General features: G+C 34.0%; 2 protein-coding genes across 2 annotated transcripts in view; both read right to left on the reverse strand.

The window, feature by feature from the left end:
* Positions 1–39: 39 nt before the first annotated feature.
* Positions 40–6255, reverse strand: LOC133199362 (uncharacterized). Its single transcript, XM_061335171.1, has 3 exons — positions 6194–6255; positions 6047–6081; positions 40–975 (listed from the first exon to the last, which is right to left on the reverse strand). Exons 1-3 carry the CDS (start codon positions 6202–6204, stop codon positions 509–511), a joined length of 513 nt encoding a protein of 170 aa, XP_061191155.1. The 5' UTR covers positions 6205–6255; the 3' UTR covers positions 40–508.
* A 4668-nt stretch (positions 6256–10923) lies between these two features.
* LOC133199682 (fibrillin-1-like) overlaps positions 10924–15804 on the reverse strand; it is a 49961-nt gene continuing 45080 nt past the window's right edge. The window contains exons 35-38 of the mRNA XM_061335556.1: positions 13493–13534; positions 13132–13224; positions 11860–11923; positions 10924–11547 (exon numbers count right to left, since the gene is read on the reverse strand). Of these exons, the coding sequence (XP_061191540.1) occupies positions 11258–11547; positions 11860–11923; positions 13132–13224; positions 13493–13534 (489 nt within the window). The 3' untranslated portion in view covers positions 10924–11257. The remainder of the gene's footprint in view (positions 11548–11859; positions 11924–13131; positions 13225–13492; positions 13535–15804) is intronic.

Raw genomic sequence — 15804 nt, forward strand, 5'->3', positions numbered from 1 at the left:
TTGATCCCCATATTTCCCAATAAAAAAAGTACATTGTAGTTTCAATCTACTGTTCCTTTTTAATTCATTCTAAATCAAAAGGAATGCGATGGGGTTTGCTAAAAACAAATAAATGAAAATCTTCGAACACGATTGTATTCACTAAACCAGCAGCAAAAGTCTTTGGTCACAGATCCACACGTACCACTGGTTAGTATTCCGTATAACAAGAAAGATGAGCCGTCTTGTCCCAATTCTGATCATATTTAGGCAGACTTTCAAACCTTTTATCTTCCTCCAATTACAAAAAAATGTTTTAAAATAATACAGGTCAAATTTAAGAACATTCAAGTAAAAAGTCAAGCTCCTAATATGAAAACATGAAATACAGAAGATTCATAATGTGTATATGGTAGATTGATGCCGTAGTGGGACCTACATACCGTTGATGCTACATACTCTATAAAAGCAATGAATTTCACAATTGTAAAACAATTGTGTCATCATAAGATAAGAACATATCAGATGTCTACTTCTTCATAACGGGACAAGTTGTACAGATTTCAGATAGGTTACAACACTGACACGGTTCTCGAATGTCATCCGATGGGTCCAAGACTATGACGGATCTGTGTGCACCGGTATCACAGAGTGGACAGCAAGCCGAGGAATCCGAACAACAGCCCGGCTCTACAGAGTCAGAAAAACGGTCCGAGTCCACGAACGGCAATAAATTTGACCTTTTCCTCGGCAACTTTACAATGTGTGTCTCCCAGGCTCGCTTATAGTATGGTCTTCTACGACGATACAGAGGCATCAAAGGCTCCCAGCCTCGTTTTAATAATGTCAGTCTTTTCCCGAAGTATCTCATGGATGGCACGGGTTCCCAACCCCTCTTATCAATGTCTTTCAGGGAGGACGGGTCGGGCTTGTCCAGTAATCGTTCCATCAAGTTATTAAATTCTTCGTCTCTTGTCAAGGAAGTGCCAACCACGGCTACAAAAAACAAGAATAAATTATATACAGGTCGCCAGTGTAATTTGTTACATTCGGATAATACAAAGAATTAAAATAAATACGTAAACAGAAGTTAAGTATACTAGTATTGCCTTTCTAAGGTCGTTTGTTTTTCAACGAGAAGTAACAACAATAGAAGGCAATATAGCAACAAAAAATATATCTTACTAAGCTCAACATTTATGCAGATAACCGACATAACTCACTTCAACAAATGTACCGGAAATCGACCTAGCTTATTCAACAAATGTACCGGTAACCGACCTCAACGTTACCGTAACCGACCTAGCTCACGGCAAAAATGGACTGGTAACCGACCAAGCCACATAAGTCTCATAAATGTATCGGAAACCGATCGACCCAGAGTCTCATATGAATTAAATGTCCAATAAGAGGAATTAATCAATATCATCAATACAAAGTTTAAATAAAAGATAGAAATAAACAGCAGCTGAAGAAAGGTTGCAGTAGTATATGCATTCCGAATGAATCATTTATGCAAGTTTGGTACAGGTAACATTCATTGTTACATGTATACATGTGTTTGTAAATGGACCAGCTTCAAGAAATCTTGTTAAAGCTGAATACGACTCGTGAATAGGCATACGCCATATTATGTTTACTATCTCCGATATCAGCACTGGGGAATAACCTTCGCATTCGTTACACCGGACTGCTTTCTTGTTATGGGTACCTGCGTGGAATGGACGGCACGTGTTCGTGCTGGTTATCTTACATTACCTATACATGTATTTACGTTTTATTGCAGTTTAAGTGTATTTGTGTTTGTTTGTATACTGCACTGACCTGTGCAACTGTGTAAGTTTCTGTGGTACCTTTCTCTCCTGTCGTGGACGAAGTACACAGTTACTTTTGTCGCAACCGAGTGTTTTAAATAGCTATGTAGCATACGTCTGTCTACAAAGGTGACAACTGATTGCACTGAACAGCGACTAAGTGAACAGCTTATATAGGGGTCTTCGGATATAACGACTTCATAAAAGAATATGGCGGACACATCCCTTTTACGAATCGTGTTCAGCTTTAATATAGATCAGGTGCACGTAAGCTCTACTAGTATTCCAACCTAGCCACTTATGTCAAAAATATTATTTAGATTCAACAAATGATGAATAAATAGTACTTAGCATCCATCCTTGCAAAAGTCCTGCATTTGGTCCAGTTAGGGCTTATGGTTACTTGAGAGATTAACAACTGTTTGTTACCTTCGTCTTTTACCTTTCATTCCGAGACCCCATCACAAACACCGGGGATAAGCTTATCTCATCTTCGTTGAAATAAGCTAACAAGCACTACACAGCGAGCTGTATTACATAGCATGAAAGTCCAAGATCACCACGGACATGATATAAAACAAAACACTACGCATCTGATATAACAAAAAATCCACAGAATTCGTTATTAAGGACATTTTCCACAAAAGGCAGACGGATCCTCTTGACTTGTATCGCAAATTGTGTTCAATATCTTATTACAGAGCAGTAAATTATGAAAACAATTTCTAAGATTATATAAACCTTTGTGGAAGCAGCTAAGCTAACACAAGCCTGAAGTTCATTAAGGATTAAATTTCGATTTATAGTCTGAGAGAGAGGACTTCTAAAACATATTGTAAATATATATTATTTAATTTTGTAGAGGAAAAAATCAATTAATTACACATCTCTCATTAACAGTACTAAACAATGCTATATAAATAACTCTAAAATTGAAAACAGGTTGTATATATTAAATAAAGCTTTGTCACTGTTACTTTGAAGAGGTTTTATGCTTCCTATTTAAGGGAAAATCGGTAAATACAGACACAGGTCCAGAGAATGTAGAAGAGAACATCAAAAAGAACGTACCCCTCCCCCCCCCCCAAACAATAATCACGATGGAAGGAAAACTATAAAATATTATAACTAAAAGGTGTCATAAATAGGGGTTTCTAACTTTCTATATACAGTGAATTAAGCTGAGAAAAAGAATATTGGCGAATTTACTTGAAGGAGGATTATTCCTCCCTTTTACTATAGTCCACCATGCGAGAAATTACTCTTTTGTGTATATATTAGAGTTTTGTTCGTTTGAGAAATGAGACAGTATTGTTATAATTGATTTTGTTATTATAAACGGAACTTTTTCATAGGGTGCCTTGCCGATTAGAAGTATTCCAAATTTATAAATTACATTTTTATATATTAAAAAAAAAACAAACATTGGAATTAATGCACAATATATAAACTGACAAATTATACACTGTTAAAAATGACAGCAGTCTTAGCTTAGCATTCCATCGCACGAAATTCTAATCAAATTGCGTACAGATAATGTCATCTCAAACTACTTAATAATAATTGTATATTATATTGTTAGATCTCTCTATATTGTCACAGTTACAGGGTTTGATCTTACTAGGTTTGATTAAAACATATTTTATTGTAATGAATATAAATAATGTGATAGGGCACAAGTTCTTAAAACTTAATTTGCCTTACATGAAATTTAACAACAAAATGAATTAAATGTGTTCCATAGTTTAAACAGAATAAATTAAATAATATATTCTGCTAAAGTATGACTGATACACAATATTAAACACGAATACTAGTATACCAAAAAGTTATACCGGTATATGAATTCACAATGAAAAAAGGATGCTCATTTCAGCAACGAGGAGTGAAGTATCTCCCTAGCGATATGGGTGTTATTATACAGTGTACAATATTTATACAATCATTTACTCCCACCAGCGAAGAGTTTTCAACATGCCAACAATACATTTTGACTGAAAAATTAAAAGTGAACATAAATATCCTAGATCACATTAAAAGTTCACTTACTTTTCTCCACCACAAAGAGAAGGGGAATAATTAAAACAAATGCACTCTGGTTCTTTATTTAAAAAATATATACTGCATTATTAAGTTTTTATCAACACTATAGACATGTCACACGTACAAAGGAATGATGGATAGGGAACAAATATATGAATGATTAATTTTTACACATATGTCATTTAAGGATGACAAATCGGCATCGTCTTCTGGAAAATGAATGAAGCACACTACATCCACAACTCTCACAGCAAAACATGGATCATAAGTTATTTAATATTATACAACACAGAATTAGTAACTGAAACTGGGATTCATTATTCTGGAAAACTAAATTTTTCAAATTCATACATAAATCAACCTAAAGTAAAGTTTCATCGCAACTTAAAAGTTATGGTCGTGATATGATATTTACAATACGACTTAAAAGTTATGGTCGTGATATGATATTTACAATACGACTTAAAAGTTATGGTCGTGATATATGATATTTACAATACGACTTAAAAGTTATGGTCGTGATATATGATATTTACAATACGATATACAAGGATCCGTCTCGCATTTAAAAAAATACATTTTTTTATATGTGAGCTAGATCTGAGCAATCTGATGAACTAATACCTCATCTATTGCCAAACTCCTTTTACCCAACAGTAAAGTCCATGAAAGGACAAATAGTGCAGGTTGTGATTATAAAGAGACAGAATCGATATAGTATACCACATATATGTATCAAAAGACTGATTGCCTTTGATTCCGGATAAATGTGTATCATGATGTAAAAGCAAGAGACGAGGGAGTCAAAGGTGAAATCTTACAGGGGCGGCGATAGGTCGTTTTGATTCCGACACCTGTTATAATATAGTCCTACGTAACACTGATTTTGTACTTTTGGTACATATAAAGTATTGGGTGACAACATTTTCATTTGAGAAGAATTCTTCAAATATAGATTCGTGTACCGAAAATGTAAGGATGGTTTGTAGTCTTATTTCATCAATAAATGTACTTGAATCAAAAGGTGGCGATTCTCTCTCTCTCTCTTTCTCTCTCTCTCTCTAAGAACAGGGTTTACAAGGAGATATTCAGTCCAAGAATAAAATTAAAATAAATCAACTAAGCTAATTCGGAAGGAAAAAAAGAAAGCAGTCTGTGATAGATTCATTTCTGTGACATTGATATAATTCTGCAAGTTTCTCTCCCTATTGTTCATATTTTGGACAGAGGGGATTTTTTTAAGGAATGAAGACCCCCAGTCTTGTTGACGTTACCTCCCCTGTTTTCTATGAATTGACCAATGAAGAAAAAGTTAATGGTCGGTCTAGTTACAATATTTTGAATATCGTTTTTTGAATTAGACTGTAGTGACCATAATTTATAGAATCGTTGCACACATAAAGACTTTTTTATTTAAATTAGGGTCAGGGAATGGTTCACGCCTGTCCATTATATTACTAAAAACACGTGTATTTTTCGTCACGAATATTGACTGCAAATTCTTAAAATTTGTAAGAAAATTTTCATGAAATTCAAAAATAAAAACACATTTAATCTTTGTTCCGCGAAATAACGAAGTCAACCCTATATGTTGTAAATCTTAAATACACTTATAATATCTATGTAGGTGACTTCTCTTTTTTACGTCGAGGAAAAAGTTAAATAATAGGAGATATATAATCTGTCCTGTTGGTAACCATCTCACGATTAAAACATGCGAAAATATTTATATTTTGTACTTTACAATAACTAAGTAGGAGTGAGAACGAGTTCACAGAAGTCAGACCGGTTTAAAATTGATAATGTGTTTATATATGTATCTCTTCTTTTATTTGAACGTGTACATGTACATAGATTTCTACATCAATTCAACTGAAATTAATTGAGAACTTATTTATCAACGAGTTTAGCAATAATTGCTCTGTGAAAATATTTTTTTCCGTGTATTAAAAATTTTGAAACACCTCATATTTTATGTTGAAAACTTTTAATCATAAAAAAGGTGATAGAAGAAAACTAAATAAAGATTTGTGTCGGAATTAAAAATTGCTTTTAAGATAAATTTGAAAGAGGTTTTAAGAATTCTGTACGAAATGGGGAGAGAGGGGCTTACAACACACCAGTAAATTCTTGCCCTTTCGATGAAATCAAGTTTGAGTTAAAAAATAGTTAACTTTTTGTTTACAGAGATATTAATGTAAAATTCTTACCAGTGATGGCAAAGAACACAGTCATTGTTAAGCACCTACAAAAAAGGCATTTACTTGATTAAGATTTACCACAACAACAAAAAAATGATACTTGTACATTTTTAATTATCTTTCAATGTTTTATTGTATGAAATCAGGAATGCTTACCTGAATTCCATTATAATAGTAAATAAAACGATTTTATGTCCTGTCTATAGCTGCGATACCCATGCTTTTAGTTCTCTGCTTCTGTATCTAGGTTATATACTGAGTTCCTGAAAAGGACGCCCTAGCTCTAACCAGGTTTTCTCGGAGGAGGCGTGGTCCAGGGAGGGTTTTCTGTTCATTCAGCTTCATTGATTGCTGCTTGTCAAATGAGCAACAAAACCTCACATTTTTAAAAGACTACACAAATTGCAAAAACCAACAATCGATACCATAGGGACGTTAGATAGACAGTCCCATGTATAGGCTCTGATCTCGACATGGTAGTATACATAGTGTGTGGCCTGCGTCATTTGAAGGCCTTTCCACATGGCACTTTGATAATCTACATAGATAAAGATCTAAGCCACATTTCTACCTACCACTTAGATGCATAAAGTAATGTGTGCACTATAAATTTACAAAGAGTACTTCTGTATAGGTGTAGTACCGGTCTTATAGAGTATCCCTCCACCCCATCTCCCCCCCCCACCCCCCCCCCAAAAAAAACGACACTAGAGTAGGATTAAATGGCTCTAGAGGAATTCCGCTAGCGGAAATCGCAGTCTCTTTTGAGGGTGAAATCTTGTTATGTAGAGAAGCATTTCCCCCAGGGCCAGTTTCCCTTTACCCTTTTTGTAACGCATGCATCTCAAAGAACTCATTATTTTTCACTGCAATGGGAAAAAAACGTACTCTTCAATGAGTGTCTTTTGACAAAGAAATTAGCCTTTCTTGCAACTGAAAACTATAATGAGAGAGAGAGAGAGATTTAATATTTTGTCCCTGGGAAAACAAAATATGAATAAAATAGCTACACTTGTGGGTACTGTGCAAAAAGTGAAAAAGTGTTTGGGTTTTTTATAATTAATCATTTAATATGATTTTGTAAACCTCAATATATTTATAGTATTATCAGAAGAAGTTAAAGAAATTGTGTATTTTTATCTGGCATGCATTTATTTTCAGATGTAATTGGAAATTAAAAGTAATTTAAGAAATATTTTAGTGCACGGCACAAAATTCACATAACTTGAGGATTTTTATGCCCCCGGATCGAAAGATCCCGGGGGTATATTGTTTTTGTCCTGTCTGTCTGTTTGTCTGTTTATCTGTTTGTCTGTTTGTCCGTTTGTCTGTCTGTTGTCAACTTTAACCTTGCCCTTAACTTTTGATTGGTTGGAGCTATGACTTTCATATTTCACATGTGTATTCCTTGTGACAAGACCTTTCTTTGGGTACCATCATATTTGACCTTTTGACCTTGACCTTGGAGTTTGACCCACTTTTGCAAAATTTTATGAGACTTTAACCTTGGCCATAACTTTTGAACAGTTGGTGCTTAGGGTTTCAAACTTCACATGTGTATTCCTTGTGACAAGACCTTCCTCTGGATATCAACCACTTTGACCCTTTGACCTAGGAGTTTGACCTACTTTTGAAAAACTTTAACCTTGGCCATAACTTTCGAATGGTTGGAGCTAGGGCTTTCATACTTCACATATGTAATCCTTGTGACAAGACCTTCCTTTGGATACCAACCACTTTGACCCTTTGACCTTGACCTAGGAGTTTGACCTACTTTTGAAAAACTTTAACCTTGGCCATAACTTTTGAATGGTTGGTGCTAGGGCTTTCATACTTCACATATGTAATCCTTGTGACAAGACCTTCTTTTGGATACCAACCACTTTGACCTTGACGTTTGACTTTTATTTAAAAAACTTTAACCTTCGCCATAACTTTTGAACAGTTGTATCTAGGTCTTTCAAATTTCACAGGTGTATTCCTCGAAACAAGATCTTTCTTTGGGTATCAACATTTTTTATCTTTTGGCCTGGAATTTGACTTGCATTTGAGAAACTTTAACCTTCGCCATAAGCTGCCATACGGGGGCATCAGTGTTTCACAAACACATCTTGTTTGAAACTAGAAAAGCCCCAATCATTTTCGCTCATGCAGACCCGTAGGAAGCAATTTCAGTTGGGGGAGGGGGGGGGGGCACAACAATATATTTTCAGTAAGGGGGCACTATCAACTACTAAACATTCTTTGACAAGCAAAAAAAAAGCCATCAGACGTAATTATTGAGGGCCCGGGCAAAAGCATATGGTAGCTATAATATAATATTCTATATTTCGGCAAAATCATGGGGGGGGGCACCCCCTCCCCCCCCCCCCCCCGTTTCCTACGGCCATGTCATGGACGTCTTATGGCATCTTGAAAGTTTTCAAAATGAAAAAAAGGAATATATTGTCTAATGACAAGGAATACCACAACTTTAATCACCACAACAAATTCATTATTCACAGAATTCACGGGGCCGTTTTTATTCAAGAGTCGTACATCAAAATATGATATTAAGTAAATATATAAATATAATTTATTGTATATCACTGCTTAGCATAATAACCCATGTAGACTTATGTCACATTAAAACAAGTCATAAGTACATAAGAAAGCGTTTTGCACAATTGTAAAGAAAAATGAAATTATGTTTTATAATTTATTATACCGAATTGTTTAAGGAAGGTTGGGGTATTTCGTGCAATCCTGGTCCGCCCGTCCGCCTGTCACATCCTGTATAGATGTGCAGCAAGGTCTCGGAATGTTCATATTCATCGGAATCTATCTGGGGTTGAAAAACTACGTTTTTCTATTAAAAATCATGTTTCCAGAACTCCTTTATCATTTTAGCGGTAGCTAAATCATCCTTTGGAATACATGTATTGGTGCTGTTCTGTAGATGTGCAATAACGTTTCAGAATTTTCAATTTCATCCTGAGGTCCAGTTAGGAGCCAAAAAACTACATTTCTCTAAAACAACGGGGCCATCGCTGAACATACACTTGAGTGACAATTTGATAATGTATATAGAAAAATTGCTGTTGCTTCTTCAGGAAAGACAGAGGGTACATTTAGAGGTAAACACCTATATGTGGGTTTTACTGTCTTATGACAGCATCTAGTTATGCCCTCACAAGAAAGTTCTGTTCTGTTCTTGTTATCCTGGTCAGTCCGTCCGTCTGTCTGTCCTTCTAACACACTATCTTAATCCTTAGGTCGATGGTTTCATTTTTGCACATCTGCAAGAAAAGACCAATCATATTCCAAAGGGTGGGCTGGCTACTGAGTAAAATGTAAGAGGTTTTGGGAACCAGGATTTTGTAAACTTTTTCAACGCCCAAAATGAAAACTCCCAAACCTTAACGCACATCAACAGGACACAACCAATCATGTTCCGAAAAGATGATTTGGCTACTGCTTAAAATGTAGAGGGGTTTGAAGAAGTACATAGTAGACGTGTGCTCCTTGTCAAGATCGAGAAGACAGACGGGCGAGCGGGCCGAGATAACAAGAATAAACCCGAAGTTTCTTGTAAGGGCGTAACTAGATGCATGTCATAAAACGGTAGAACCCATTTATATGTTCTTTCCGTCATAAATAAAGAAGCGACAATAGTTATTCTGTATCAAATATGGAGATAACGAACAGTTATCAAGCTCAAAAGTCCATAGAAAAAATACAAATCAGGAGCAGAGCAAACACGGACCTCTAAAAACATCAGAGGTGGGGTCAGGTGCCATGGAGAGGTAAGCATCCTCTGCCGACCGGTCACACCCTCCGTGTGCTCCTTGTCAAGATCGGGAAAACGGAAAAATCTGTAGACAATTCAATGTGTTAAAAATGGCCTAACAATTAGTATGAAAAACGTCAGTCAGGATTCGACTTAATGATAGATTGTTTTTGCTGACAATGTCTTTGTATCGACCATAGAACCACAGCATCCCCTGTCGACATGTCACACCCGCTTGTGCCCTTTGCCTTGATCGGCTAAACGGAGTAATCCGTGGTCAATTCAAGCATTTGACCTAATGACAGATTGTATTTGCCAACAAAGTAATTGTATGAGCAATGGAATTTGCAGAATGTTGACTTTAAAGGAGATTGTAGATAACCTTGTATCATCAACTTTGTCAGTAGTCTGTCCTGTTTTAGAAATTGTTTGTACGAGGAACATGCTCTTGGTATCAAATCAACTGGGAAACATAAACCCCTATATGCAGGTGATAATGGTATATTCATTTATCCCTACACAAATAAGGGAAGTTCAGACAATAATGCTGCAATATCTTATAGACAGTTAAGGCCAGTCTAGGATGACTTTACAATTTTCTTGATAGGACAAGTAGTCTAGTATAACGTTACAATTTCTCTGTCCATAGACAGTGGTAGGGACACTGAAAGTGACAAGTACAATTTCTTCATATATTGTGTGTAGACAGGACACTTTCTCTACTAACAGACAAGGGCCATTTTCAGAGGGTCAGGGCAAGAATGACTGTACAGTTTTGTACAGACAGGCCACAGAAGGGATACAATTTCAATGCAGAAATATACTTGTAAAGAACAACAAGGCTACAGTTTGTAAACTTAAGCTTTGCCAATATACTTTGAAATAAAATTGTTGAGACAAAGGACTTTAATTATATGGCCACAGTAAGAATTTTCATTTATCAACACATTTATTGTCCAAGAAGGGAAATAAGATGAATGGCCTATGAACCTCATTTTCTCTCTTGCAGGTGATAAGACAAATTACAAACAAGGATTACATTTTATTGAACAATTTCATAAATGCTTTTATAACACAGAATCATAACTTCATGAAAGACATTTGATGATAACAAATCAATTACATTTTATGCAGCAATACATAGAAATGCCATGGCTATGTAATTGGGGTTTTAAACAAACTAACAATGAAAAATGTGCAATCTGCCATACTTGTACCTGTGCACTGGATACATTGCCAAAATCCCTTATTGAACTTCTTTGATGAATTGTTGATTGTTTGGGAACAGCATTAAACACTAATGGTATGATGCTATTTTAGATACCAACCAATTTTTGGACCTTAGATCCATTTTCCTGAGCATACGTCCTAGCATTCAAACTTTTGTTGATTCAGGTGGTGCTTTCTCATTATGAGCTGTAGACTCTGTGGTTGCTCCGTCCACTGCAGCGTTATTTAAATGGTGCAGAATATGGAGCTTTAGATGATTTGATGCTTCCTACAGGGGAAGGGTTAAATGCTATAGACCGTTTATGTTCATCTGCCCACTGGACAAAGAGTAGGTCACTTTTAACACTTCCTGTGGGACTATTTTGTCTCTTTTCACCAAGGTCTGGGCTGATGGAGAGTTCTATATTCTTCTCATTAATACCTGACGTTTTCGTATAAGCTGTGTCTTGGTCGTTGCTGTAGGCTTTATTTGTAAAGTAACCGCCATTCTTGTGATCACCATTAGGGTAACCTGTGAAAATTGTGAAATGATGATAAAATGATTAAAAAAAAAAATCAGCACTTTTTAAAAACTCTTTTACAGTAATTCTGGACATTTTTGCATCGTTTGTTTTTTTGGTGAATTTAGACAGAATTTTTAATAATTGATTTTGCAGTTCAAAATTTTGAAGATTCAGATGGGGGTCAAACATAAAAAAATCTTGATTTCTTGTAACTTTTTTTAATTCCTATTGTTTATATTTAAATTGTCCACCACTTGTTAGACAAGAGACTGGATCAAAATAAACTCTCTGCATGTAATAGCTGTCTGAATTTTACTAACCTGTACTAGTATTTGAAAGCTGTGAAGACCTTGTGCAATTTGACAATGGATTTGCTGTAGAAAACTGAAAAGAAATATAGTATTGCAGATACCAAGTCAGAAAATGAACATAGATTTAAACTAGAATTAAAAAAAATGACCTAAGATTTTTCTTAAATGCAAAAAGATTTCAAATCCACTTTCTGAATTAAGCATTTTAACATGCATGTATATGACTGAATAAAAAATTAAAAGAGAAAACTTTGTCCAAAAATTAGGAAGTAATTGTCATGATGATTAATTTGGGCTTGGGCCACATTATCAGTTCACTTACATTATCAATGTTCATAACATTATAATCTGTAGTTTTTGTTTGGCTTAAAACTTTAATAGCCAGCATGCCTATAAATTTGTGGTTAAACAAAATAACCCTTAATAGCAAACAAGTGCAACTGACTCTATGGCTTTGCAATTTCCCTAACCTTGGTAGCACTGTATTTTTATACATGGGAAGACTCCTTTCCAGAAAAAAACATATTAAGGTAAGGAAAAATAATTTTCAATGACTACCATATATATTGCCCTCTAAGTTGGTTTTTTGGGGAGTTAAACTTTGGTCCAAAACTCTTTATCCGACTTATATGCGAGTTATAAAAAAGATCAGTATTTCAGCGGGGCAATCCTATAATTTAAGCTTAAAAAATACAATCAACTTATAGGCGGACCGACTTATAGGCTAGTATATACGGTACTACATTCGGATTCCTTATTTTTAATTACTACTACATCTGAATTCCTTATTGTTAATTACTACTACTATTAATTGTTTTTGACGGTGAATTGAGACCATAACAATAATTAACCCAGAGACCGACAGCTGGTAATTACATTTACCAAACAATGCCACAAAACTGATCATGTGAGTGTTTTATCTGATGTGGAGTTTGAATGACTATAGAACATTTATCTGGACAAAGTCAACATCAGAAGCCTCCCTCCTTATTATAGTACAGACTGTGTTTCTAAGATTAGAACAGCTACTAATATCATACATATTTCATCAGCTCTGTTAAAATTCTATTTTCTCTCATACAAAGACGAAGGCTTGCAGTCTCCCTCTACCTTCTGCAATGTGCATCATTATGTTCATCTTATTTTGATACCTTTTTATTGTTTGGGAGGACCCCCATGTGCAGTAATTGATTGTATTTAATTGACTGGCATCTGTCCGAGTTATTATTAGAGAATCATTAATGTACGACTATAATCACATTTTCTTATGATCATGCATACCTTATTACTTGTTTCACTCTTGTTTTTGTTCTTTGTTGAAGATTCATCATAACTCCGAAGGCAACGGCATTTTCTTCTTATTACATCCAAAATCTTTGAAAAAAGATGAATCACAATTGCACATGTATTTCACAGATTTAAGATACTGCACTGAATAAATTGTAACTTTATATATTTTGATGTGATATTCACTGCAAAAAAAAAGTTAAGAGAGAACAGATGTATTTAAAGAAAGAATTTTGTTCTAAAAAAGGTCTTTCATATATAAAGAGAATTCATTCAAAGTTGTTTTTTTTGGTCTGTTTCATGTCTGAATAAACGTTTATTTAGATATATGTAAATTAACCATGGACATACTTACTGATCTATTCAGCACACAGTGGAACAAAAATATAAAGAAACCCTGTAAAACAAAACCATAAGTCTCTGATAAGACTGTAGCTCTACTGGTTTCAACATGAAATTATATGCAATAACATTTCCATTATGATCTAAAAGATGCATCAACATTTTTATTTTCATTTTAAGCAAACAGGAGCAGCACATATTAAAATAATTTTATGGGTAGTTTTTGCAATAAGTAACATACTAATGTATCAATATGTAGTCTAAGTGTATAATTATAGAGTTTCCTTCAAGTTAATCAAAAACTCTAAGAGGAGTAGCATTTTGTATATAGTGATAGTGACAAACTCTGATATTTTCTGCAACAAATGTAATACAGTGCTGTCTAAAAATACAGCCAATAAACAAAACCTATATGTATCCTTTTTCAATGAACTACTAGTACTGTGTTAGTTTCTATTTTAATCAGATAGAAACTGTTGGAAGCGGAGACTTTGAAATACTACTAAAGGATTTACTATTTTTAGTAACAACAAGTAACAATTAAATTTAATAAATTGAAAATCAATGCATTACAAGCTAATTCAGAGAATTTGTGTCCCCCACTTAAGGAAAAAAGAAGAGCATGTACAGATCTAGGAAGGGGGGGGGGACACCCCCCCCCCAGATTTGCAGAATTATTAAATGTATACATGTATACTGAAGCAAATAAAAATGCCAATATGGATATATAGATTTGATTGCTTATTCTTTAATATGTATACAGAAAATTTATTTCTAGCAACAGTGCAATAAAAACAAGCTGACAAATACATTCAAAATGCATAAGCTCTTCTGATTTAGAAGAGGTAGCAATTTGTCTGACTTTCAGTTTATAGACTAAATAATAATTGAAGACAGTATAATGGTTAGCTAACTGGCAAAGTAAAACATCCTAGTAATTATCTTTAGAGGGCTGGGTGGTTGTGGCCATTTTCAGACAATATTGATCTCCTTTAGAAGAAGAGCTCCATATAAAGATATACAAAAATGATCAAATTTTTAAACTAAAATGTATGAAATTTTTGTTTGCCATATGATAGTTGACAGCTTAAGATACCATATCTAAAAAATTAAGTTATATCTGATGGTTAATTTGTTGACCCCCCAGCCTCCTTAATTTTAAATGTCCCTCTATAATACAAAAACTTTAAGTCTCTCATTTGAAAACTTCCCTGAATATAAATTTATAATCTTATAGGTATGTTAATTGTATAGACAGAGTATTGTTTCAGAGTACACATGTAAAAGTCTCTTTGTACAGAGTCCAAATAGTCCTGAATTATTTATTGGAAATTTTTATCCCAGAATATATAGGTTTTAAATTTGATTGATTAATAACAGGCATGGAATGCCAAAACATGAATGAAAAGTGAGTTTATTGATAATATCAATGTAAAATGTTAGCATTTACAGCACCCAGGGGGAGACTAAGTGAAAAAAAACACAAACTTTCCAAGATATCTCTAGAGAATCATTTCCCCTGTATAAGTTTACATTTCCAAATACATTTTTTTTTCAGAAAGTTATTATCATTATAATAATAGATTATTTTATGACCCATCATCTGTACAAAACATCCATCAGAGAAAATGGAAATAAAATTCACTGTATATTGAAACTGAAAATTCTGATCATCCCTAGAGAGTTGTCAATGATATATATATATATATATATATATATATATATATATATATATATATATATATATATATATATATATATATATATATATATATATATATATATATATATATATTTATTTATTTATTTATTTACATTTAATAAAATGTACTGATACATCTTAAGATCAAGATCTAGTAAATGACTTCAGACTAACTTTTTGGTGCTAGATCCATTATGACGTCATAATCAATTTTAACTTTCTTTTTCCCGTACTTTACGGCTCTAGTAGAATTTTGTAGAAAATAAAGTACTTTCATAGAATTCAATTTGAAATCATGTGAAAAGTAATCCCGATACCTATATTCAATTTAATATTATTTTAAAGAAGAGGCCAAGAACATACAAATTACCATTTTCTGAGAGACTGTAGGCAATCCGGATGCATTTCTTTGTCTGATATGGAAAAAAACTCCCGTATTCATGACTAGTTTTCTTAATTTTCCATGGAAAATGACAGTTTAAAATATGATTTTTCGTCTTGTTCATCTACAAATTATGCCCCGAAACACCTTATCTGACCAAGCTAAATTTATAAAGAACCATTAAAGGAATTTATTTCTCAAATTTGAGAAATCCGTAGGCACCTTTCATTTACTAGATCTT

Source organism: Saccostrea echinata, unplaced genomic scaffold (assembly GCF_033153115.1).
Source record: "Saccostrea echinata isolate AGI-Se365-2 ecotype Australia unplaced genomic scaffold, CSIRO_AGI_Sech_v1 ptg000034l, whole genome shotgun sequence".
Taxonomy (NCBI): Eukaryota; Metazoa; Mollusca; class Bivalvia; order Ostreida; family Ostreidae; genus Saccostrea; species Saccostrea echinata.

Bases quoted from the DNA above. Each gene is read 5' to 3' on its own strand.
- LOC133199362 (XM_061335171.1), bottom strand. The intron at 976-6,046 runs GTAAGAATTTTA...TGTTTTTTGTAG, and splicing joins TGTGTTCTTTGCCATCACTG to CCGTGGTTGGCACTTCCTTG.